This window comes from Sylvia atricapilla, chromosome 3, assembly GCF_009819655.1.
Source record: "Sylvia atricapilla isolate bSylAtr1 chromosome 3, bSylAtr1.pri, whole genome shotgun sequence".
In the NCBI taxonomy this organism is placed as follows: domain Eukaryota; kingdom Metazoa; phylum Chordata; class Aves; order Passeriformes; family Sylviidae; genus Sylvia; species Sylvia atricapilla.
Window position 1 is genome coordinate 72,109,768 of NC_089142.1, and position 27,425 is coordinate 72,137,192.

Consider the following 27,425-nt stretch of genomic DNA (forward strand, 5'->3'; position numbering starts at 1 on the left):
GGGAAAGTTCAGATTGGGCGTTAGAAGGACTTTCTTCACAGGAAGGCTGTTTAGACATTGGAATGGGCTGCCTAGGGAAGTGGTGGAGTCACAGTCTCTGGAGGTGTTTAAGAAATCACCCAATGCCATGATATCGAGGTGCTCAGTCCCAGGTTGGGCTCGATGACCCCAGTTTTCCATCGCAGTCTCCCCGTGACTCCGGGCCGTGCCCGCAGTTCCCGGGCAGGCCGCCCCGAGCCCCGCCCGCCGCCCGCCCTCAGCGGCGCCCGGAGCCCGCCAGGGGGCGCTGGGCGGTGCCGCGCTGGCGGAGGGGGCGGTGCGCGCGCCGGGCCGGCATGGAGGCCGGGATGAACCTGCCGCGGGGCCCCGAGAACCTCTGCTTCGACAAGGACGAGTTCATGAAGGTGCGCCGGGGCCGCCGGGGCTGGAGGGGCGAGGAGGGGCGAGGAGCTTCCTGAGGATGCGGGTGGCGGGCTCCCTGCGGGAGAGAGCGGCCCGGAGCCTTGGTCGGGATCTTAGGGCTCCGCCGCGGCCCTGCCCGGGCGGGGGCCGCCCAGGGTGTCACTGCCAGGGGACCCGGGGAGGGCCGGCCTCCGAGGGGGACGGGGGCGGGAGGCCTCACTGCCTGCAGAGCTTGGTGCGGTTCTCAGTACTGAATTTCCACTCTTGGCTGTTGTTTCGTGGTTTGTTTGGGGTTTTTTAAGTCTCCTGTATTTTGGAGAGCTGGTCTTTGGGTATTCAGCCCCACGACAGTCGGTGGTTTTCATCCTGAAAACCGAAAGTTAAGAGGTCTTTTGCCCCCTAGAGCTTTAGTTTGGTCAACTCACAGGCGTATTGAGTACTTTATTTTGGGTGTGTTCTTGTGTGAACTGTTTGCTTATGTCCTCCTCTCTTTCCTGTTTCACTTTCAGGCGGATTTTGATGTTGATCATTTTGTGTCGGACTGCAGGAAGCGTGTGCAGTTGGAAGAGCTCAGAGAGGATCTGGAGCTCTATTACAAACTCCTTAAAACTGCTATGGTAGAGCTCATAAATAAGGACTATGCAGATTTTGTTAATCTCTCAACGAATCTAGTAAGTGTTGCTGGTTGTTCTGTGTAGTTCAGGCTTAATGTGGTTCTGCAGGATTTTTATTTTTCATATGAAATGTATATGGCTTTTATTTTGGCATTTTATGATTTCTGACATTTTAGACTGAGGTCTCTAATCCTTGCGCTGATACACCATTGCTGTAGAACTTAGCTGCTGTACAGAATTGCTGTTGGCCTGTGGTAGATGTTTTATATATATGCATTTTGTCTTGAAAAGCTGATTCGTTAGGGAGTTAGACTCAGGGCAAACTTTGTTTCAAACTGTCAGCACTTTTAAAATTGAAGGAAATAAATTATTAAAATGGAGTAACAATGATAAAAGTAAAGCTGTTCTGAAGGATTCTTTTAGGAATCTTTTAACTTTTTGTGTAGTCAAAATATCTTCAAAAAACCCTCAATTTTGTGTCTGAAAATTGTAATTGTTCCAACTATGCAGAGACTTGAGACTTAACATACTTCTGAGAAGAAGAATTTCCATAGGTGGAAATTTTATTTATCTTTTGGCTTTGTGTGAAAGCAGTCTCATATCTTTATGCCTGTACTTGAGATAACATATTTTTGCATTTAATTTAAAACTGGGAATTGTAAAAGAAGTTATGTTTTCTCAGTTCTCTTTTAGTGTCTGTAAAAGCATAGGCTTTGTCAGTAATTCGCATATGATCTTATCAAAAAAGTAATAAATGTGTTTGTGGTAATTTCTTTAGGTTGGCATGGACAAGGCTCTCAATCAGCTTTCAGTACCCTTGGGACAGTTAAGGGAAGAAGTTATGGTATGTTCAAAACAATCATTGTCAACAGCTTGGTAAACTTCAGCTCACTCTCATATGATCTACAGAACGTCTTCTACTCAATATTTGTTACAATAAACTTCTCTTTGAAAATCAATGACCTGGATTGCTAGTAAGAGAAACACTGTGTTTTCAAGCACTTGTATTGCAGTAAATTTATGCTTCCTAGAGTACATTTCAATCAAGAGATAAACAGTTTCCTAAATTTGAGAAGTGAATAGACTCTTGAGATTGTTTTAATATTTGAGTAACTTAAAGATGGGAAAAAATTCAGATGCAGCACAGTCCCTTTATGGACTTACTTTGCTTGGTGTGTGGTTTAGCCATAAAACAGCACCCTCTTAAAGGTGGATCTTATTCTGTCTCTTTCACACTGACTTCGTATTTATAGGAAGGGGCAGTTTTTGGTTATCTTGGCAGCCAGTTCAAAGGGATGCTTGCTGCATAAGTGTGCCTTCAAAATATAACACCCTTCATGTCTGACAGAAAGCAAGGTGAGCTAGCTTAGAGAAATCCTTATTAAAGGAAAAATACTATTTAAAACTGGTTTTTAACTTCAGTTGCAAGACATGAAAACATACTGGGTTGGTTGCCTGTTTTTAGACAAAGGTCATTTGTTCTCTCTAAGGTATTAAAAAAACAGTTCTGGTGGAAATAATTTTATTTGCAGTGGCAACACCTAAGGAGCAGGTTTTGCTTTTAGTTATTTGGTTATATTCATGGCTTTTTCACTTGATGCACTGTAGCTTTTATTAGTCCCATAATCGTATTAATCTGTGTCTTAAATTTAGATTGGTTTTTTTTTTTTAGGTTTTTCTCAACCCTTAAATGGGAAGCAAGCTTTACAAACTGACTTTTTCTCTCACAGAGTCTTAAGTCATGTGTCAGTGAAGGAATTCAAGCAGTAGATGACCGGATGACTAAACAAGAAGACATTAGAAGAAAAAAGGTACAACAGATTAATTATTACCTTTAAAAGATCATCCTTAGGATGACTTTGGTTTTGCTACTAACCCAGAGAGAATGAAATTTAGAGAGTTCTGGGCTGTCTAGATGCACACTGTGCAGGATTTTGTACTTGTAAAATATATTGACATTTTGGTTGACAGACTTCATATTTTACAGTGCCTAGTTGATCATAAATCTGTTTTACTGTAGTTGCCCAAAACATATGTTTGATTTAGTTGGATTTTTTTTTTTTTTAGTTGTAGTTGCTCTTGTTTTTGACTTCAGTAGCATATCAACTTACTTATTATGACTGGAATTGAAGTACAGCTGGTGTTTTTTTTGTGGGCAAGAGACACAATAACATGTGTCTTTGTGCTTAACTTTGAAAAACATCAGGAATAGGAACAACTGTCCTACATCTGTACCAAACATATATTTGTGATGTTTTATGGACTTATGTGAGCAATACTTCAACTGAGACATGACTCAAGTGTTAAGATAAAGGGAGGAAGCTTAACCAGAAAAAACTACGAAGAACTAAGAAACCATCTAAAATATTTTCTTTAGGTGATGTCAGTTGGGATTGGGGTTAGACACGATAAATCTTCCTTTAATTACAGGTGTGTGTCCTGAGACTTATTCATGTTATTCAGTCTGTTGAGAAAATTGAGAAGATTCTACACTCCCAAGGCACTAAAGAATTGTCCTCATTAGAAGGAAACAGGTAAAAATTTGTAATGTTCAGTTTTGTTTCCAATTAACGGGACTAATTTCATGGTGTTGTTGAAGGTGAATTTACAGGCAGTAGGATATATCTTTGGAAATGTAACTCTGATGGAATAAATTAGTAAAATTTTAGTATTTTCTTGATTTTAGTCTTCTATAAGCCAGTCATTCACAGAACGTGTCACTCAGACTCCAAAGTTCCAGATTACTTGGGGTGCTTTCAGTAAGCAAGCTGTTTGAAGTTAGTGTGCAATTATTTTATTTTACTTCATTTTATTGGAAGTCACTAATCCTGCCATGTCTGAAATACCCTCTACAGTTTATTCCAATGTCATTTCTAAGTTCTTGTTTTCCCTGCTTACGTGTAAGTGAAAGGACTGCTGCAAGAATAGCTGAAGGCAGGCAAGGCAAACCTAGTACAAGGAAGGTTTGTGATAATCCTCTTCCTGTGCCTTTGCTGAGGATTGCAAGATGTCTTTCCGCCAGTTCTGGAACTGATGTACCTAGTCATGCACTTGGAAGGCTTGACTGAGATGCAAGTACAGTTTAAGCTGGAGGGAAGACACAGTGTGAGATTGTCTCTTCAGCTCAGTGTGCTGGGTCACATGGTCATGGGGGATTGGTGTACCAGAAAGTAGGTTGATACCTTGAAGGACAAAAGCAGATGTTTTCAGTCAGGTGAGGCACTTTGCAGAATTAAGTTTGCAATTACGATCATACTTGAACAACTGAAAAATTGGCTCATTATTTGAATTGTGTGGACTTGAGAAGGGCAGGACTGTTTCTCTAGAGATAACTGTCATTATTTTTTACTATATGACAGAGTAAGAAAGAAACAAATCTGGGTGGTGAAGGTCACCTGGTGCAGTTTCTGAGCTCTCTTAAGACTGACTTTTCATGTGATAATAAAACTGCCATCTAGAAAAAAGTGCTTCATGCTGCTGAGGCAGGAGCTTATGTTCCTCTCAGCTTCTGCTTCACCCACTTCATGTTAGAGCTTCAAAACAGCATTAAGCATGTAGTGTGCTCCAGATCATTATTGCTTGATTGTAATAATTATGGTAGTACCTATCAGAATTCAAAATATTTAAACTACAAAAAATTGAGGGAGAGCTCTATCTATCTGTTACAGATGAGAGTGAGTTGTTTTGTAAAGATCTAACTATGCATTCTCATTTTGTATCATCTCTCTTCTAGTCCACTTCTAACTGGACAAGTTTTAGAGAGAATTGCCACAGAATTTAATCAACTACAATTTCATGCAGTACAAAGCAAAGGAATGCCCCTTTTAGACAAAGTGAGACCAGTAAGTATTGCATGACACTTAACGCTTGCACGGTCAAGCAGAGCCAGTATAATTGGAAGACAAATGGTTGTTTACACAGAGTTTTATTGAATTAATTTATGGAGAAAAATAGGTTTCATGGGATCATTTTTATCAATTGACTAGAACTATTGCTTTTTCTGAGGGTTTATGACCTGTTTGCTTACTTCTTTAGGATAGATTACTGAGAATAAGAGTAGGAAATGCAACAGATGTTTTTGTCAGCCTAATGCGTCTTGCAGTTTGTCTCCTTACTGATACTGAGGCCTTGTCCTAGAGATTTACATTGGCTTTGTTACCTGCAGTGTACAGACCAGAATATAAATGGAATGTGCCTACACAGTGGCTGGCTTGAATATATTCAAGTTTGTCTTCTCATGAAATTATGCTGGCCATTACTAATCTCCCAGTGCACACTGTTTTACCTACTGTAAAAGATTAATTGATATTTTGGTGATTTTTTTTTTCTTCTCTTCATTCAGTGGGGAGAGGGAATAAATGAAAACTTGTGCTCAAAGAAAGCTGTGAATATAGAGATGGGGTAATGCTTTAAGCTGATTAACATGATGGTGTCATTCTTAATGGCTTTCAAGCTAGTGGGGTAGTTCAGAGTTCCAGTTTTTCACTTTGTTTCTCTTCCTGTTGGCAATATAAACTTGCTTCAGCTCCAGGCATCCATGCAATCATGTTGTTACATGGACAGTTTACAGGACTCCTCTGGTCACTGAGTTATCCAATTTGGATAATAACAGCAAGTGAGCGTGAGCAGCAGAGTAGTGTATGTGGTGGGAGAACACTTGTCACATAGCTTTCTTAATGGTGTTTGCCACCATTACTTCTGTCCTGTACCTGTTGTTGCTAAAGCTCGTCAGAATGTAGCTTTCATGACTATTCAGCACTTGGGTTCCTGACTTTGCACATTCAGTACAAAGTGTGTGAATCATTTTAGATGGATGGACACAACATCAGCATGTAAAAAAGGAGAGAAGATACTTGTCTGGCTATATACATAGTACAATTCTGGCTACCTTAATATGTATTGCTGCATTTCCTTCAAATACAAAGTTGTGGGGACCATCTTGGGCCAGGAGTATGTCTGGAGGTAGTGTAGCAGTGAGTCGGATCTAGTAGAAAAATATCATGGGAAATCAGGAAAAATGGTTTGCTAAAAGGAAAATTTGTGTAGACTGAAGAAGCTGTTTGACAGAAGCCAGAAGGAATCTAATTGCTTTGGTTTTTCTAGTGTCACTCAGTGTCGTTGGTTTCTGGTAATTTCACAAGTAGTGCTGGGTACACACTGTCTGTTTAGTCTCTCACAGTGAGGGATAAATGCTACAATTGTTACCCCAGTCACTTATTGTAAATATTTTGTTTATTGTCACATACTGGTTCAGTTGGACAAGGAACAATTATTTCCTCAGGATAAAGCAGACCTGATATAAGTTACCATGTAACTTACAACATATAGAAGAAAATAATTGTCTTTAGCTTTTTTATAATAAATCCTGTCTTATATAGTATCAGTAACCCATTTAGTTTATGTTAATTTTTGTTCAACATCGGCAGTTTTCAAAACTGTAGTACTTTTCAAGTGAGGATAGGAAGCTGAATTAGGTACTTCTGGATGAATTTACTTCAACAGTGATGACAAGGCTTTTTGTGACTAATTTCTTTTTCTTTGTAGCGTATAGCTGGAATAACAGCCATGTTGCAGCAGTCTCTGGAAGGGCTGCTCTTGGAAGGCCTTCAGACTTCAAATGTTGACATAATACGCCACTGTCTACGCACTTACGCAACAATTGACAAAACGCGAGATGCAGAGGCATTAGTTGGTCAGGTGCTTGTAAAACCTTATGTAGATGAGGTAAGATAACGTAAAAAAATTCCGGTTGTTTTCCAAACATGCTTATTTTTCCTGTGAACCTCTTCAAAATACCTTTGTGGAGAGAACAGGAGAACTGAGCCCTAACAAAATGTCAATTTGGTTGTTGTTGCTATTTAAGAAAAAAAGGACAGAGGAATCCTCTTACCTGCTTGTCACCAATTTCATGTTATATCCAGTTGGGATTCTTTTTCTTACCTCTGTTTTTCTTGGGCTGAAAAACGAAAAAACCAAGCCTCTCCCATTTAGGATGGGTTTCCATTGAGTGTCTGCTAAGTGCTGTAAGGCTGCTACAGTGTGGGACATGTAATTTTCCTCTTGGTTCTCTCAGGGTCTGTTCTTCCACCACTTCTGCAACATTCCACTTGTTTATGTAGCAATAGGCAAATGTGTTCAGACATCTGGAAGAATACCAGAAACAAGCTATTGTTCTTTTCCCACTGTCTTCCTTCTCTTTATCCCTTTTCACTGAGTATGAGGTACTGTCCAGACAAACTGATTTGCTAGCTGCATTAAAGGCTTAGCAATGTCACAGAAGATTCTTTGCTTTGGCTTGCCTGTATTTGGGATTGGACCAACAACCTCAACATTTAGAAGGAGTTTTTACTTTATTCTGAGTTTGGTTAGCTTTTACCAGTTGCTTGTTTAGCTTGACAGACTGCTTCAGGTGACAGTGATGTGGCAGTGGGTTGGGAGCCAGATACAGTAGCTCACATTTAAAAGAAAGGAGCTGCTTCCCATTTTTGGGGCTAGTCTTGGCAGTTAAGAGTGCTGCTTTAGAGGAAGTAATAATTCAAGCTGGCAAGTTATACTTGGAAAATATAATAAAAAGTAAGCAATATACTGACTATCCCAGTGTTTGAGATTACAGTGTTAAGCATTTCATGACTCTTACATTACAGCATATTTTATATTCACTTTTCTGGCATTTAACATTGAGCTGTTCCTGGCAGGTGATGGTGGAGCAGTATGTGCAATCCCACCCTAATGGCCTTCAGGCTATGTACAATAGGCTGCTGGAGTTTGTTCCTCATCATTGTCGTCTCCTGCGGGAAGTAACAGGGGGAGCAATTTCCAGGTAAATATCTTGGGCTTTCTCTCAGCTGCACTGAAGTTACAACAAGTATCATAGGCTTTGAAAGTCTTTGCATTATCAGCTTTCATGCACTAATGACTTATCTGGCTTTTCCTGAAGATTCATAGTCAAGTGTGATTTCTGTCTCATGCCTGTGTTTTTCAAAACAAAACAGTGAGCAAACCTTCCTGGTGCTGCAGCCCAGACCTTCAGAGGAAACAAAGACAATCCTATATTTCAGTAGTAGAAGTGAGTCCTGTGCATAATACAATGTGTCAGATAACTTGGTTTTTTGAACCCATTAAATATGATTGTACACCTCATCCAAGGAGAAGAGCATAATAAAGCCAGTAAAATATAAGTTCAGAAGTTATTGAGTTTTTAGTGCACATCAGACAAGTGGGGATGATCCTCAGAGGTTTGACTGATTTATTGCATATACTGAAACTGCAGGTTTAATTGATTTGTGCTTCCACTGTGTTCTCAAAAAGTGCTTAATTCTTTATGCAATTAAATTGCCTGTTTTCAAGCTTAAATAATTCAGGTCTACTGATTTGTATCCATTTATTCATCTGTTTGCAGGATGGTTAATACAGTAGACTGCTGTAATTTGCAGAACTATGGATGTAGCCCCTAGGGACTGCAGAATTACTTTTCTAATTAGTCATCCATTGCTCAGCTTTTTGTGACTCTTAAGTTTTACTAACATTTTAATTCTTTTAATGCCTCAGCAAGTTTTAATCGTTCTTCTTAATAATGGAATGTTTCTACTTTGTAGTGTGGTGTACTAAATTGGAATTGAATGCTTTTATCTCTTCTGCTCTCAATTTTTAAGTTTTCATAATCAAGGTATCTTTTAATCTTTTGATCAAACACAATATGTATAAATACAGTTTGGAACAATTAGGAAAAGGTTCTTCTTTTCATTGCATTAATCACATTATTGGTAGGTCTTATAAGATTTGAGCTATTAAAACTTGAATTATACCAATAATAATAGAATTTCTCAGCTGAAATGTACTCGTTTTCCAGTACACACTTGCAAAATATATAACTGATAAAATTTTAAAACATTTTGAGCATTACAAAACACCTTGGATTTGATGATACTGTAGAATTACATAAGAAATATTCAAAGGAAGAACCATTTGAGAGGATCAGCATAAATATGTAGAAGATTTCATTGTGTTTTGTCTAGTGCACTGCATCAATTTTTTAGTGATTCCTGCCTCCAAATAGAAGTCTAGTGGTAAAACATGACCATGGAATAATTGCAATTTTTTTCAGTGAAAAAGCAGATATTGTTCCTGGATATGATTTCTTAGTGAATTCGGTGTGGCCAGAAATAGTACGCGGTTTGGAAGAGAAATTACCATCACTTTTTAACCCTGGAAACCCAGATGTGTTTCATGAGGTAATTGATTTTCATTTTTTCCATTTCTAATTTCTGTGACGCACACAAAAATTGAAATAATACTATTCTCAAATTTCCCTCCCACTGCTGCTGCTTTTGTCTAAATTCATGTTGTTGCGTGGCTTGGAAGAGGAGGTTATCTCAAATCACTTGGTTCAATTTTCATAGGAATTAGTTCTCCCCTCGAGTTTGTTAGGAAAGCTCCTACAGAAGTTATTGGACACCATTTAGTCAGATGATTAAGTGTTCATTTTGGGCATAAAATTGCAACCTAATTAAAGGTGGCAGTGGATGACTCCAGTGTTCACTCAAGTTTAGAACTTCTGTCCAGCAAGAGCTGTCATGTTAATTAAATGTCTGGGTTACAACTTGGTTTTTACTATGGGAAGATTTAAAAAAATTGTTTGTTTCACTTGCTTGTTTCAGCTTTTGCTCTCTTGCAGTACTGAAGGTTATGTTGTGATTATAAACACGAGCCAACTAAAACCTGAAAATACTTGGCAGCGCCATCAGGTTTAGGAAACAGAGGTAGTATTTCTCTGGTATCACAAGCTTACATTAAATAATGAATATATGTACTGGTCAGTCTTGTATTTTCTTCATTGGTAGTGCTGCTCTGTCTCTAAAACATCATCTTTTACTAATGGTGAAATAGATTTCTTGGTCTGTGAAGATTGGCTCTGGCAGTGCTTTACAGTATGTCACAAGTAGAAGATACGAACCTTCTGCTTTTCCTCGTGTTTAACCGTGATTACTGAAAAATTTGGATTTTTTTTTTTCCCCTGGCAATTTGACTCATGATTAGTGTGAAACGTTTTATTTTTAAGATAGAGATGGGAAGCAGTGATAAATTGTCTGAAGGAAGGCATTGTTGGTGTATCAGGACAGATGACTTAAGGAAATGCTGGCTTGCCGGTGGAGGTTTATAAGGCATGTTATTCTTCATGTGTTCCTGCAAAATTGCTTTTACTAAACACTTAGATACTTTTTCTTGGAATTTAAGATCTCTTTTGTACAGATAGGCTGAATAAGTGAAGGCAGGTAGGCATGACTGAGTGTGTTTGCAGTGCTGTCTCTGAATAAAAAGCAAATTACATGGATGTTGAAGAAAGATGTGGTAGTGCCATGCAAGTGACACCGTAACGTGTTCTTCCTCGCTTATGAGAATTCTTAGTTTACCATTAAGTTTTAGCCACTCTTCAAGCTTTCACCTTATGCCCTACCTAATGCAGGTTGTGAGCCTTGTTGGGCTTTTGCTGTACTGTGCTGCATGATGTACAGGAGTGTATTTTGTCTCCAAATATGCTGGGTTTGCTTAAAAGGCCTGTCTTATGTTACACCGATACTGGCCAAGGAAGGTATTGTGTTTATTTAAAAAACATCCAAGAATGCAAAAAAAACCAAAACCATAAAAACCCAACTCCCACCCATGACTTCCAGGTAAATCATGTAGTAAGTCCAAAGTACTTTCCAGACTTCATTTGACTACTTAAATGACTCATTGTCATTAAACTCATTAAAATATTTTACTTTAAAATCAATACAAAGTTGAAATGCCAAGTGTAAAAATGTTATTACACCTATATAAAGACTAATAGTTCTGAATTAAGAGGGAGAGAAAAGCCCTTTAAAATTGTTTTTGCACTGGTGATGAGTCAAGTAGTGCTACACAGATTTTAGGCAATAATCTTTCATCTCCATTTTCTAGGTTGATAGAAATGCAGAAAAGTCTTTTTCTCCATGTTTATTTGCATATGTATTTTTATATAGGTTTAATGCTGAAAAGTTTGAATATGCAGTATTGTCTGCTAAGAGGTTTTTAGGTGTAGAGGAGAGAGAGGGAATGAAACATTTGTTTTAAAATGTTTTAAGAGTCTGACTGGCAATATTAAGTATGTTAAAATAAGTGTTTGTTTGTGCAAGGTGGTTTTTCAAAAATTGTTTCAGGTTGATGTGCCCTTACTTGAGTTAGATGTATAGATTTGAACAGAATACTTCTTTAATCCCTAAACAGTCAAGATTAAGTTTATGTTTCTCTGTTTGAAAATGGCTCCATTTTGGTTCCTGATTTTACTTCTCTTAAATAACTGTGCAGTCAATAATCCAACCCTAGAAGCTGAAATAGGAACCAATCTTGAAGTTAGTTTCCTCTCCTGAATATAATGTTCTAAATACTGAGATAAGTGCCTCTTGAGATGCCTTCTATTTTGAAAGCTCTGTAAAGAGTGTTTGATTTATATCTCGGACTTACACTTAGGGTAGCAGAGCATTAACAGCTTATTTGCCTTTGTACAGTGCTGGGTTTATTATCTAAGAAAGGAGGCCTGAAAAAGAACTAATCTGTCATTCAGTATGGGTCTAACTCCTCCCATACCTTTTATAGGCTACAAATACAACCAGGTTAGGAGAAAAGAAGTTACTTAAAAGCTTTCGTGTGCATTTTTCAGAATAGTGTCTTGACACTGAAACTGCCATGTCAGAAGAAAGATTTTCCGTAATTACACCTTTAACAGACAGTTTCGAATTTACTGAGATACAAAATACAAAAACATCCCAGTGGCAGGTCATGTCCTTTGTTCATAGGAGAGTTTTTGAGAGCAAACTTTCTAAGCAACAATGCAGAGGCTTCTCCTGGGGACATTTTCCTGCCTCACAAGGGGCAACATCACATCATTCCCATAGTGCTCTGGATTGTGGATTGAACCCTAATGCAGCAGTGAAATCAGAAGCACCGAGAGATTCAGTCAGGCTTATTTAATTCATTCAGTAGGGGATTTATGAAACTATATGATGGGTTTTATGGGTGTTTCCTATTTTTTTAATAGAAGAAACTTGCATAGAAACCAAACTAGTTTTCATTCCATAGAAGTAATTTTAGCTGCAGTTGTGTTTTGATTTCAAATTCATTTACATAACTTTCTTGGTCTGTTAGAGAGGTCTATTTTTGTATGAAACAACATTTTGTTACCGTTTTACTTCTGGTTTTCACTGAGTGTTTGGCCTGCTTTGTGCATGATTTAATTTATCATTTCATTATTTTCAGTGTTCTCATACTGTTGAGACCAAATCCACAATGTGCTTGGGGATTAATGTAATTTTTTTTCCTTGCAACCAACTTAATACTATTCATAAACATCTTACTAGAAGAATACACTGCATGAAGTCAGTTTATCTGAAATTGTTTGAAGTTCTTCTGCGTGTATTTGAAATTTGCGAAACATTTTCAGGGAAACAGATCCAGAAATTCTTGCAATACAGGTCCTGTGTAACAGACAAAAATATTTTATTTCCATTCTCATGTGTGGTTGTCTGTGTGTACTTCTGAGTTTCATTCCTGATTAATTCTCTTTGTTTATACTTTTATCTGCTGCACTTGTCTCTGTTGGTACTGTGCAGCACCACTCCAGTGATTTGGTTCAGAAATACTCACCAACCTCTGATCAGTTCTGCTTAGTCAGAGTACTTGGACAGTTTTATGTTTTTTAGGAGTGTCCTGGGCTAGCTTTTTTTACCACAGAGTGTAGTGGTTTGAAAGCAAAACCAGTGAGACACTCCAAGTCAAAAATACAATTTAATAGGAAGAGGAAAAAATAAATTAAATAAATGCAATAATACAAAAGACCACTGACAGAGTCAGAAATACAACCTGACACCCTGTTGGTCAGGGTGTTGGAAATAGTCCAAGAGTAAACCCCCCTGGGAGTGGCAGATGTGGTCTTGTTGGATGCAGTGATGGTCCCGTAGAGAAAAAGGGTCCAGAGATGGGTCCAGTCTTCTTTTGGGAGTACCATGCAAACAATGATGTCTGGTGACACTTGTGGCTCCTTTTTATCCAGGTGGGAATGGTTTGGGTCCACTTCTCTGGGTAGAGCATCTCACAATGGGATGATGTAATGAATCATGTCATTGGTGAGTTTTAATGGCCCATTAACAGAAGATATCCGCATGGGGGTAGTGGAAGACTGAGCAGAGATAAGAAACAATGCCCCACCCGGTTTTAACAGCTGGCTTGTTATAAGAGAAGGCAGTTATCCCCTCCCTTCTGGAATTGCAACAGATAAAGAAAAAAAAACCCTCCCCAACTAGGTTTCAACAGATAGAAAAGAATAAACTTTTTTTTTTTTTTTTTTTTTTTGTTACAAAACCCAAGATACCAAGTAACACTTTTTATTAAGCTTGGTTTTGGTTTCATTGCAGTCCAGACTCTTAGCCTCATATGGTTAGGTGATGGATGGCAGTGTCAGTCCATCCTGACCCTTGAGCTTAGTTGTAGCACAATACAAGTGTTCTGCTGAATGGATGGTGGCTTTCCTATATTGCTGGCAGCCTTTGTGTGATCAGAATGCTCCTTCTCTCCCTGCAGAAGTACACCACCAGTATGGATTTTGTCCGGAAATTTGAACGACAGTGTGGCTCCCAGGCCAGCGTGAAACGGTTAAGAGCTCATCCCTCTTATCACAGCTTTAACAACAAATGGAATTTGCCTGTGTACTTTCAAATAAGGTTGGCATGCATTTTTTGTTCACTCTGTCAAAAGTAGAGGTTAGTCACAGCAAGATGATCTGGCTTAAGGTCACATCTCATTGTTCAAAGTCTCACTTGTCAACAAATCATAGTGGAAATCAAAGAATTTACTTACTAAGCCAAGTAACTTTTTTGTATCTTTCAACAATTTAGCAAAAAACTACATAACTTCTCTTCAATATGTACTGTATTCTTACATCAGATTTGATAAGCTACTCGTAAGGCTTTCAGGAACAGGTCTAAATAAGTCTTGAGCTCTTATTTCAAATCCTTTTTCTCCAGTGTCCCTGAAACTAAGCTATATGTTGAAAGATGCTACTTGAGCAAAGCCGGAGGAATACTTAATGTGAGGGAAGAAATCTTTTTTCTTAGACATGTAGAACTAAAGGACTGAAGAGCAAAAATAACTGTTTTCCTGTTTTTGACATTCTATTTGTCTCACAGCATGTACTCTTTAAAGTGCTGGGTCTTGTAGTATTGGTTTCCCAAAGATTGTCCTCCTATTTCCTGTTCCTGAGGAGCTAGGTAATAACTTTTAGGTTGTTTTACTAGCAGGTCTGATGTATCTGTAATATTTCCTTTTACAGACCTTGCAGCTAGAAAAGAACAGAGGGACCCAAGAAAGCCCTGTTCTAATTCTAGTAATGTTAGAATTGTAATGAACAAAATAGAAAGTAGAACTGTGTTTTTAGAAAGTCTAGTCTACAGGTCTGATTGTAGGGCTGGAGAGCAACCCTTCAGGCAAGGAACCATTGATGAAGTCTGCTATGACCAAAGTGTGCCATTTGTGATCTCTCTTGGTCCAAAGCCTTCTGAGAGCCTCTTTGGGCAAAAAAAAAAAAAAAGAAAGTGTAATTTCCAAAAGATAACAGAAATTTATGTTTATTTTTAACCAGAATCACTTTAGTGGCCTTTTTGATTGCACAATCCTGTAATTTGGCAATAACACCACCACAGTCACATTTATAGAGTTTCTTAAATCCAGGGGGGATCTACACTTGTGCTGAAAAATGCCATCCAGGAATTATAGGAGTGGTAGAGTTGATATAAGTGATAAGAGTGTGGGGCTGGGAGCTAGGCCTTAGTGTTTTGGTGGTTCATGGTGTTTTGTAGAGCAGTAGTCACAGCATCTGTTACCCTGGTTTGGTTTTTTGTTTGCACATTTGTTCCTACAGTTGTGTAGTGAACTGATAAGGACCTGTTGCTCAGGACAAAAAGAAGACTGATGTTCAACCCCAGCTGATTTCCCCAAATTACTTAACTGTGAAATATTCATGCTGGCCCAAAGGAAAGGGCAGGAGTATTCACTACATAGTGATGCACAGCCTAAAAGTGTCCCTGGAACTGCAGCCATTATGACCCTTTTAACAGATATGTATCATCATTAGTTCTCTGTGTCTGCCCTTTTTGTTTCAAGTGCAGGTTTTCTGGTAGGAGACAAATTGATCAAACTTTGAGAATCTTGCTCATAAAATTGAAATGGAGCTTCAGTATATTATTTCTCTTCAGAAATATTTCCCATTAGCTATTCTGAGCTCTGATTGATTAAAACAGTTTTAAAAAATCATTTTCCTTTAATCCAAGATTACTGTAAGTCTAAATAGTGTACTATTTTGAGAAATGTTTGGATAACAGCAGCTGATTCATCTTTAACCATATTATTCCTTTATATTGGAATAATCTGCTAACTCAAGTGCCCGTGAATTCTTTAGTGCATAATTGTGAAAATAATGCAACATATTAATTATATATATCAAGGAAGCTTTCTCTTGATGTGTGTTGATAGCCTTTAAGTCATACAAGATTTTTATTGAACTCTTATCTCACACTTTGGCATTTATAATTAAGATTGTTTGGGTTTTTCTTTTTTCAATTACAGAAATTCCCCAGAGAAATCAGTCACTACTAAAGCCTTTAGAAATGATCATTTGAGGGAAGAACAGATGGATTTTCAGGCATTTCCTCTGTAGCAGTGCTGACACAAACAGCACCAGTAACGCTTCCCTGTGTTTCATTCTTTCAGTGATGTCAGTACTGCTGATTGTGGAACTGTAGTGATCTCCTCACTGGGGAAATTATTTCCTGTGTAAGAAATACTCAGCAAAAATTATGTCATCATTAAAATTCTGTTCTCTAATCCTTTTCACGATAAGACTTTAAGACACTGCTCTGTTAATGGAAGCAGCGCATGGGCAGAACTGAGATTTTGAAGCTGTTTCACAAACGTTTAGTTGCTCAATATTCATCTTAGTCCATTAGGAGTTTGAGCAAGAGGAGTTAGGTGAGCCCCTGTCCTGGTCTAGAAATGATGGTTAAGAGACTTTAAGAGAAACCCTACAGATTTTTAATTAGTAAGTTTGATAGAAAGACTTACAGAGTTACTGTAAACTTACTAAAGACTTAAAGAGTTGCACATAAAAGCAAAAAAGAGGAAACCAGTGACAACAGAATTTCCTACCTTACAGGGAAGCTTAAAATGATGCAAGTATGGAAAAATATCAGAGGTTTTAAGAACTTTTGCTGTTACACCTAAAAAATTTTGGAGGTGTCATTTTGGTTTGGGTGGAGTTTTTTTTGCTTTGAATGATGAATTTTTTAAAAAAATGTATTTTAAAAAGGGGAATTAAAAAAAACAACAGGCGTCCTTGAGGAACTATTGATTTTTATTAGGTACAGAATTGTTTGTGGAATCTTAGGCTACTGCTCATTAGCAAACAGGTAGAGAGCTGGACCTCTAGTATCAGGTGACATATCTGAAGGTTAAAGAAATTATGTGTCAATTTGTTTGCTCTTAGTTTAAAAACAGTAACAAAACAAAAGGCTTCCCTCCTAGGGAAGCTGAGCTATCATTTTGATGTTTGCAACCATGACTTCCATAATATCCCAAAGTATAACCTTTGTATGTGCCTGTAAATGTCAAAGGTTCTCTTTCAAATGTTTGAATGCTGGTGTTAAGTTGGCAAAAATAACCCCAGGTTTAAAATCTATGTATGACCATTGATAGCACATTGAAATAATACTAAAGTAAACATTGAAAAATGTTTAGGCATCAATTTAAGCAACTGTTGAATTGTGATATTCAAATTTTTTCTTTCTCTCAGATTCAGAGAAATAGCAGGAGCCTTAGAAGAAGCACTTTCAGATACACTAGAGGAAGCACCAGGTAAATTCTTACTGAAAAAATATTTATTGTAAAGGAATCAGTTGTATAAGTAGCAGTGATCACTCTGTCTCTTGAGTATTCAGTAACATGCATCCTGTGGTTCACATGAGCTTCCTGATTTCTGATCAAACAGTATAAAACACTGTTACAGAGATGGCAATGTGAGAATTCTGTTCAGTGATCACTTTGCTTACCAAAAACCCCTCTTTAGGATCTGTCATTAACATACCTATGGAACTATCCCTTCAGCGCAAGAAGGAGTTGTTAGCATTTGACATCCTCTAAGTGACAACCAAAAGGCTATTTTTCTTAATTGTTGTAGCACTGTGTAGTGCTGAAAATCGCTGTCTGTTGGCAGCATTTAGGCTTGCTGTCATTCATAGTGTTGGTCTCTGCTCCAAAAACGGACATTGATTTATGAGGAGATGAGGAGGTATGCACAGGAAGAGCAAGAGTGGAAGGGTATAACCTGATACATGCATTAGGAGCACACTGTAATCAGAAGAAAACTAATTTCAGTTATCAGAGTAAACACTTATGAAAAAGGTAGCTGTGAGCCAGCTAAATGTCTGTATGTGTGTATTCACACATGGCCTATGAAGCAAGCCAGGAGAAAAAAATCCGAATGGAGACAAATATATATATATCTTACCGCTTCAAGGCATAGGCCTGGAACTTGCAGACACATGCTTTATCTTTCTGATTGTATTTTCTAAAATGTTACTGTGTAAACTGCTTTAAAAGTATTTTGTTTAAATATGAGTATTTGTACAGTGTTTAAAATAAATATTTATAGCAACTATCTCATATAACTGGGAGAAGAGCAATAGTTTAGTGCTAAGGGAGTGTTATGGCTGGCAGGTGTATCTAATATAACTTCTTCAAAAGACTGCCAAAACTTATTTTGGAAATGTTATTTCCTGAAGTGAATTATTTGACCAAGCTGTTTCTGCCTTTATGCAGGCAAATTCTCATTTCTTGCTTTTGCTTGCATAGCTACAGCAAGACCTTAGTGGAATTTGAAATCTAAAGCATTGAGAAGATAGTATTTTAAGAGTTTGTTTCAGGCAAAACTTAATACATTTCTATCTTATGATTGTATCTTTTAGGAAGACGTGGCTTTTTTAAATCTTGGGTAATGCAGTTACACTGATGTTGCATCTTTTAAAAACATGCTTAGGAACTTGACCTTTGTTTCCTGATCGTTTCTAGCTGGGAGCTCCTTCTGTCTCTTGGCCACTCACATGGTGTGGGCCAGTCTTGTGAAGTGCTGGTCGGACCAGATGTTTTTACCGCTTTTAGCGCACCGCCTGTGGAAACTCAGCCTGCAAGTCTTGGCTCGCTACTCTGTGTTCATCAGCGAGGTGAGAGAGCAGCCTGCTGTAAGGGGTTGGAGATGGGCTATGTACTTTACTTCAGAAACAGACTTTTTGAAGCAAAGTATGTGACTTTTTTTAGGAGTTTTTTTGTGAAGTGAAGGGTTTTTAACCTTCAAGCAGTTAATGAGTTTGGCTTATAAAAAGTATCACTGCACTGGTTGTGCAAAGCCTCTTAAGTTGAATTTTGAATATATCCCAAGGTGGTGATTGCACTCTTTCCTGGGAACTCTGGTCCAATGTCTGATTGGTTTTTCTTCCTATTTGCCTTTTCCTTCTATTTGATCAGAATTTCTCTTGCTACAGTACATATCCATTGCCTATTACTCTATCACTGTACCTCAAGGAAAGATATGATTCTGTACATGCCCCTTCAGTAGTTGAAGACAGCAGTAAGGTCTCTATTTATAATTTCTTTTGTGACTCAGTGACTTAGCTCTCTCAGCTAAATTAGCTGATGGAAAGAACTGGTAAGTACCAGAGTTAAAACAGTAGTCAGGGGAAGCACTTGCTGACAGCAGAGAGTTTGAGGAGGTGGGAAAAAAAGAGTTGTTTGACAGCAGGATTGGACTGCCCTCTACTAACCTTAGTTTGACAAATTTGTTCTAAATCATCCAACTTTATACTGCACTCAAATTTTTTTTAAATATACTTTTTACATAATTTATTAATGGTATATGGTAACATCCCTTGAAGGTGTGGCATTCTAATGCTGAGGTCTTAGAAATCCTTTATGTACTCTTTCAGTTTGTCCAGCTTTAACTGCTTTCACTATTGCTAGAGTTCACACTTCAATTTGATGTTTCAGGTTTCTGTAAGGCCCATTTCCAGTGAGAATACAAAGGAAAGCAAAAAACCTGTTCCAGTTGGTAGAAAGGAATCTTCTTTAAGCCTCAACCCCAGTGACGACCAAGGGAATGGATCTTCTCCAGAAAGTCTGCCAGTGTCTTCTATATCTAGTACTCAGCTGATATATGTTGCTGCAGATCTGGACAAATTGCAGGATCAGGTTTGTGCTTTTGACTTACTTAGAATCTTCATTGATGCTTTTGGCATCTTGTAAGGGCATTAAATTGTTTAAAATAATGTACCATATTTAAAAAAAAATCTTAAATGCTAAAACTTGGGATGTCTGATACCTGAAATACATGGTCTACTCTGTGCTTTTTGGAATGTGAGATTATGGGCAAACCACTTCAAGTATTTAAATTCTCTTCAGTTTTTCAATTCTCAGTAGCTGCTGGACTTAACTCCTAAAATAATCTCTTTCTACATTTTTTTTTACTTTTCTGGTAAATTCTCTGTTGCACCTTGGAGTATGATGCAACGTTCAGCTTTAATGTTATCTTCTCTTTTAAGTGCTTGCTGGTTTTAGTCTTGAAGGTTGGAAAAGATTTTATTATCATGATTATACTTGATTAATGATCCAGAATCTTGAGGAGAGATGTATGGTGTTAATTGTCTCCCAGTGGGGGTTATTCCTGTGTATTTATTTGTGAAGTTGTAAATTGCAGGTGGATTTAATTAATTCTAAACCATTTCCTCTGAGTACAGTAATGAGGTAGAGGATTTAGTGTGTAAGTCTAAATTCCTCTGCATGTTGTAAACTTCTAGTATTGATTGTATAGAAATACAGTAAAGCCATAGAAATTGAGGGTGTCTTGTGATGCACTTCAAACTTATAGGATGTAGAAAAATAATTAAATGTTTATTATATGACTATATCTCTCTTGGGTTGGTGTTATTTTTTTTTCAGATTCCTGACATCTTAGACATGATTAAACCAAAGCTTGAAATGATTGGCTTCAAGAATATATCTTGCATTGCAGGTAAAGCTGAGAGGCTCCTTCACCTTTCTCCCAAATCCCCTCTGCCAGACAAACGAAATCAACTTTTACAGTTTCATTGTTTAGGATGAAAATACTTAATGAAATTTCCCTTCTGTTTAAATTGTTAAATAGAAACAATCTTGAGCAAACCTGTTGAGTCTGGAAAATGTTTAACAATTAAAATTGAGTCGGTCTAAAGTGCTTTTAGGATTTTTCTCCAGAAAGTGAGGACTTTATCCTAGAAGATTCATTGAACTTTTGAAAGAATTGGGGAAGAAGATAAAAAGAGAGACTTTCCATTACCCAGTTGAAATTAAAATGTTTTTCAAAAATGACTGTTCTCTCTCAAGCCTGATGAGTCATGGGAGGCAGAGGGTTGTTAAACAACTTCAGAGGGTAGAAGCAATTCAGTATTTTAGCCTCCTTTTTTCTTTCTGCGTTTTTGTTTTGGGTTGATTTGGTTTTTGGGTTTGTCTCTGGTTCATTTGTTTGGTTTTTTAATCTGATCATTCTTTATGTGAAATATGGAGTTTGATTTTACTTTAATAATTAAAGCTAGGCATGTAGCTGAATGAGTGAACTAGTCGCTGTCTGCAACCACAGGCAGAAATTCTGCATCATGAATTCCACTGAAATCTCTAAAACAGAACTACTGGTAGATGTGCAAGTCTATTAGAAATGTAGGAGCTTGTGCACATCCCCTGCTAATGCATCCCCCTAGATGGTCTGTTGCCAATCACAGCTTTGAGTTGAACATATTACAGTCATTCCATAGGGAATTTAGGGAGAATTTCATATGGTTTCTTTGAAAGGTCAGATCCTTTTGATTCAAGCCCTTGCTTCATTGGTGATACTGGAAAGACTTTGAATCTGGAGAATGTTACTTTACTCCATTTGTCTTTCCCTGCCTCTATCCGTGTTTCTGGCTGAAGAATGGTTGGTGTTACTGGCAATGCTGTATAAATGGCTGGTGTATATTTATTTCATAAGCATATCCTGTACTTGACACCGGATAGTGAGTGGAATTAGGAGGATGAGGGGATTCATATAATCTGTGTTGTGATTGGGCAGGGTAGCTCACTTTAAACTTCAGCATTTTTACTTTAATAGGAGCCTTGGAAGATTCAAAAACTTCTCTATCAGCCTGTGTGCCTACCTTGAATAACAGGATTATCCAGGATCTCAGTGAGTCCTCCTTTGCATACCTGAAGAGTGCACTGGAAGTTCCAAGATTATATAGGAGAACCAACAAGGTTAGTGCTGCTTGCAGATGAAAAAATAAATCTCAGAAGGCCGTGTGCTGAGATTGTTAGGAGTTCTTCAGGCCTGTCCCTATCTGCTTGTCAGAGCCCATGACAATGTCTTCAACCTAGGGAAGTATAGTACAAAGCTGTAGGTATTTTAAGAAAGGTGTAATAGTCTGGTTTGGGCACTGAGTCTGCTCAGCTTTCTCTGGAATCAGCATGAGCAGAAAGAACTTTTAGGATCATAGCCTGGTAATAGGAATGGTTGGCACATGCATCTCTGAAAAAGCTTTGGGCGTTTTGAATCTTGTTCTATATTATATCACTCTGTATAACACTACTGATTTTGTGACGGTGTCTTTCCTGTGTATAATGATCTCTTCATTGACTTGCCCTAAATGGTTTATGTATCTCTTTGCTTAGGTCCAGGCTTAGCATTTCTTTACATGTGCTAGAATTGGGTGTTGATACTTCCAATAAGTAAATGACTGGTTCCTTCTTCTCCATCTTGTTTCCCTGTCATCTGCCAGGAGGTGCCAACTAAAGCTTCACCTTATGTTGACAGTGCTCTTAAGCCCTTCTACCGACTGCAGAATGACTACAGAGATACCTTGAAGCAGCCCATGATTCATCAGTGGTTGGAAGGTGCTCTCTCTGAAAGCACACAGAAGTAAGAGAACCATACAGAACATTGTTTGCCGTAGTTAAAAACTCCAATGACAATTGACCAGGCACAGAAAAAAATCAAAACATTATGAATTAACACAACTGTAAAGAAAATCAAAATACAGCACTGTTTAGGGGGGATGTATTGCCTTGGATTTACTCTTATGCTGTGTATTCAGCAGATGAAAAGCTGGGCAGGGAATCCAAAGACCTGGCTCCTGCTCATGTCTGTGCAAACCATGACATGGTGGATAGGGCATTTGAAAAATTGGTTAGTTTTGGGAATGCAACAGTGAACTAAAGATGTGCATTTTGTTCCAGAATTGATGTGAGACCTTAACCTCATGTTACTTTCAATGAACACTGGTTGAATTTTCAAGGACTTGAGTTCTGTCCTTTGACTTTTTTTATGTATGTAATGATTATCCAACTTTCTAATGGTCTAAAAAAAAAAACCTTGGGCACTTTAAACTGCTGAAGAGCTAATTGTTCACAGTTTTAATAAGGCAGGCATGAAGCAATACTTTCTTTAGCAGCTCTTCTGTTTCCTAGTTAGCATCTTGAGAGCTTTTGAACATCAGTAGTCATATGCATTAGGTTCCTTAATGGATTTTTTTCCATTTGTCTAGCTGTATTTGAAATTCTTACTGCTGTATTTTAAATTCTTACTGAGCAGAGATGTTGCATTCTGTGAGGTCTGCCAGTTAAAGCATGTAACATGAGAAAGCAATGCTCGCTTGTGTTGAAAGTTCTGCCAGAAAAATTCACAGAATACTCCCTACTTTTTGAGTTGTGGACAATTTACTCTTTGTGGTAGCTATATTTTTTTATATCTCTAACCTTGCCTAAAAATAAACAGTGACCTTAGCCTATTTTGATGGGGTTTTTTCCTTTTCCCATTTTTTAGTTATGCTTTGTTGTTTTTCTTTGACCTTTCTGACTATAGACAATAATATCAGTAAAATCCATGCAGGTTAAAATATAACATGTGCTTCCTGTCTGTCCTTACATGGTTTTTCCTAATAATTCTTTCCATATTATATTGTCTGTTGGCTGCTGCTGAGCATAGATGGGTTTTTTTCCCTGATATTTAACCACATAGCAATACTGAGGTTTTAAACCTTAGTCAGAACACAAGTTCTTTTTTGCCCTGTGCCTCCTTATGCCTGCCAATTCTTCCTCTTCTGGTACCTTTCAGAATAGACTTAAAATTGTAAGACAATTCTACATGTTCACCAACTGTTCTTAAAATTTTTCTTAAGTATTTTGGGCAAGGCTAAGCTTGGGTTGGTCTTGACTGCATTGGTTATCTTAATTTTGCACAAAACCTCTTTTTTCAAACTTGGTGTCTCTTAATCAGTTTTTAGTGCATAGAAATCAGCTTATTGGTAACCTACAGCATTTGTTAAGTAACACTGCTGAAGAACTGCAAAAATTCCTATAATCTGAAGCCACTCAAGGTTATCGAGCTAAATTATCTTAGGGTGAATTCTTGGCTGTCTCTCTACATCTCTGTGCCTGTTTTAGTCTTGCTTTTAAAGCTTCAGTAAATCTGATGACACCACGTAATGTAGCTGTTATGTAGTTCCTTGGACCCAACCAGAACTTTTTTGCCCCTCAAAAAGCAGTTCTTTGCTTTTCCAAAACTGAATTAAGTCAAACATGGTGGCAGTGGTTAAACACCAGTAAGACTAGCAGGTTCATTTCTTAATTCCTTAGAATTTTCTTGGTTTTCATGGTTTGTTGCTACTGTTTTCATCGTTTTATTTTAAAGTATCCTCACTGACAAGAGATGAGTCAGAGAAACTGAATTTCTTAAATGGAGGAATATTGTAGTTAATTTATTGAGAATACAGATGCAAATATTTTCTTGCTGTAATAGTACATTCTTGCATCCAAATGAAGAAAACAGAAAAGAGCATAAAGTAGTTAAAAATCACTGGGGGCTAAATTTGCTTAAATGACAGAAGGATTTGGGAGTAGAACAGAAGTAGGAATTAATCACAAGTGAGTGGGACTAGGAAATACCAAGATATAAAAAGAGGACACGACTGATTTTTACTGGAATACTTTTGCTTTTCATAGAATGGTATCATGAAACAAGTTTCCATGGCACTAGCAAGCACTTTTTCTTTAGCCATCCCTATCTAATTACCCTTTAAAAAAGCTTACCTGATTTCTGTTCCCTCCTTGTTTAAAAGTTATCATCAGGAAGATTCTTTCAACTTTTTTAATTGTTAGAATAATAGTTTTCATAGAAAGTCTTTTTGAAAGTTAGATATTTAAGCAAATTATGGAGCATGGCTCAATCTGGTCACTTCTCTCGTGGATCTCTTAATTTCCTATTGTTGCTCTTTTTTCTCTTCTTAACTCACTGTCCTGGGCATCTGTTAATTTTTATGGTATGCTCTTCCCATTTAGGCATGGGATTTCAATCCATAAGGCTTTTTGAACTTTAGTTGAGTAGTTGATGTGTGTACTTTGATTCTATGCTTTCTTTAATGTGGATCCCACTCTATGGGCAGTGGTGTCTTATTTTATCTCTACCATTTCTAAGTTAGGGTTAGGCTTCTTCTGACTTCTCCTGCCAGCTTCCTGAGACTCCTGTTCAAATCACTTTCTTCATTTTAGAAATAGGCATTTCTTACTGGTGTGCACATGTGCATTCTCATATACACTTTTATAACTTGCCTAAAAATATGTGGGTGTTGGTCTGTCAGGCTGTTATTTCTGTCCTGTTTGTAAAAGCAGTTTTGCTCAATATTCTATTGATTGTAAAGAGGGGTTGATTTTGACTGTTTAAAATTGAGCAGTTGTATTCCTTGGTCGCTAATGAGTACAAACATCTTGAAGAAGCCAAAAGTATTGTGATAAGGGGTCTTCAAGACTGAATAGTAATCTTCAGAGTAACTTCTGGAATTATTAATGGAAATACTGACTAATTGATAATGCTAATAAGTAGCTTCTTTGCAAGGGAAGCCATTCCTTCTGGCATTGTTCAGCAGGGCCAGTGATGTACTTCTGTGTGTGAAGCAGGCACTTCTGTAAAGTGAGATCTTTTCTTTCTCATTAACCTTCCTTAATTTAGGTATTATGAAACTGTATCTGATGTGCTCAGTTCTGTTAAGAAAATGGAAGAGAGTCTAAAAAGGTTGAAGCAAGCCAGAAAAACTGCTACTTCAAACCCTGTTGGTACAAATGGGGGCATGAGTGATGATAACAAAATCCGACTGCAGCTAGCCTTAGACGTTGAGTATTTTGGAGAACAGGTAAGTTATGAGTAGCTAGTTTTTTGTTATTATTAATGGTTTTGGAAGGGAGATGGAAGAGGAAAGGGAACCTTGGCTCAGATTTTGGTCCTGAAAGCCTTGTTGGTGTGGGTTTGGGTTTTTGCTTTGTGTTTTCACATTTGTATAAAGGAGACAATTTCAGACTTTGGTGATTATAGACACCACTTCAGCAATGCATATTTTCCTGTCCTTTCTTATACAAATGCAAAGCTTGAATTTCTTACTACTCAAAATTCAAGTAGTGCTCTGTGCTTGGTAGCATTAAGAGGAAACACTGTGTTTACAGATGAGGGGGCAGGGACCTGACTTAGGTCTAATAGAAACTTCTTTATGGCCCTTTTGTTTGCCTTCTGTCGGGGTGTCTCCAGCCTTGACTTCCTGCGTGGTCAGGGTCTGTTCCCAAGAGCTGTGAGGATGTCAGCCTGATTTGTTGTGCTGCACAACTCTTAAGTGCTTTTCAGTGCCAAATATGAAATTTTAAATAGCAAAACACAGAAAAAAAAATTCCAGAAAATGTATGCAGTAGTTACATTAGACTGTATTAGCATACTATTTTGTGCTCCTTTATTTCTAAAAATCATATTTAGATATAAACAAACTTCCAACTAAGAGTTCATGTCATTAGTTGCCAAGGAGTTGTCATTGATCTTGTTTATATCCAGATGCTGTTGATGCATTGTAAAAGGTAGATTAAGTCTGCTTGTGTGTGAGCAGATGCTTTTCTCATATATGAGACTAATAACAATTGGGTGGAACTGTGGAAATCTTATTCACAAAGACTATTATTTGTCTGATTTTGCCCGGGGTTGAGCTTTTGTTCTTCTTTTCCATCTCTGCAGTGTGAATTTAAGATGAACTGGGACAGATTATTTATAATCACTTGGGAGATGTTATGGTACATGTGACTATTACAAAGACTTCCAGCAGCAAACACCTTTTCAGAATCACTTCATTATGGTTTTAGTTAGATCCAGATTCTTCTTATTTTCAGAGCAATAGATTTCCTGGCTAAGAAATTACTTGCAGAAGCCTCTGTAATTGTAGAGTTGTTTTTGTCTCCCAGGGAGTTCAAGGCTAGAACCATAGGCTCTTGCAGCCTATTGAAGTACTTTCACTGTTACGCTGTTGGCTCTTCTTGGGTATATTCACATTAATCTTTCAACTACTGCCCAGAAACTTCATTTGGAGTTGGAAAAAAAAGAATCAGTTGAAAATCAATGCATTAAAACCAACTATTGCCAAGTTTCTCTTTCTGATTGCTTCACTGGGAAATTTCCAGCTGGCTTTGGTTACATGTTGCCTAGAAGATGGTGAAATATTTCCCTGCAAGACTTCTGTAACTGGAGAGATTTAACTGAGCAAAGTTGGATTCAAGTTTTTTATAGTTTGCAGTGTATGCAGTTGTGTTTTTTGCCACATGTCAATGCAGGACAAAACATAGGCCTCACTAAATGTTTTAAGTAGAATAATTAGTGTGCTTTTAATGTTTTAAAGAAAATTAATGAGTTTTCTATATCTTTTTAGATACGAAAGATGGGACTGGAAACAAGCAGCATTAAAAGCTTTTCAGCCCTTGCAGAGCTGGTTCTAACTGCCAAGGATCAGGCTACAACGGAACCATCCTAGATATTTTTGAAAGCATGTGATGGAAGATAAACAATGTCCCTAAAAGAAAGAGAGACAATTTAACTCTTCTTTGTTTTACCAAATAAATAGCAATGAAGTGCTTCCTAAAGTATCTCGAGCAGCAAATCAGTGTATCTTCTGCCTCGATAAACTTGCTTCACCAAAAGACTAAGAATTTATCAGTTATCCATTATATGGAAAGCAATCAAAGTTCTAAACTTTCTACTATGGAATAAAAGTAGAAGAACATGTTTTTCTTATTTTTGTTGTACAGCTTGAAATGTACAAGAACAAAGTTCTGTGTTGAAAATAATATGCAATAAATTGTCTGCCTAACTTTTGATGTCCCATATGTTTTTGAATCAAATGTATTGATTGATGACTGTGCTACAACCTGCTCCAGAGGCAAAGTAACTGAGGTTCTTGTTAACAGAACCCTTAATTAGAGTGAAAGGACGGT

General features: G+C 37.6%; 1 protein-coding gene across 2 annotated transcripts; it reads left to right on the forward strand.

Annotated features, from left to right (window-relative positions):
• Positions 1-289: 289 nt before the first annotated feature.
• Positions 290-27,301, forward strand: COG2 (component of oligomeric golgi complex 2). Of its 2 annotated transcripts, XM_066315747.1 has the most exons (18): positions 290-404; positions 912-1,073; positions 1,795-1,860; positions 2,747-2,827; positions 3,447-3,550; positions 4,750-4,858; positions 6,561-6,740; positions 7,712-7,836; positions 9,121-9,247; positions 13,611-13,750; positions 16,873-16,934; positions 18,147-18,298; positions 19,119-19,319; positions 20,067-20,139; positions 21,250-21,392; positions 21,914-22,053; positions 25,138-25,318; positions 26,864-27,301. In XM_066315747.1, the coding sequence occupies exons 1-18, from the start codon at positions 336-338 to the stop codon at positions 26,963-26,965; spliced, it is 2,217 nt and encodes a 738-aa protein (XP_066171844.1). In that variant the 5' UTR covers positions 290-335; the 3' UTR covers positions 26,966-27,301. The 2 variants fall into 2 exon arrangements, with proteins under 2 accessions (XP_066171844.1, XP_066171845.1); XM_066315748.1 differs by lacking the exon at positions 290-404 and having other exon boundaries at positions 1,021-1,073; positions 2,689-2,827.
• Positions 27,302-27,425: the final 124 nt, after the last annotated feature.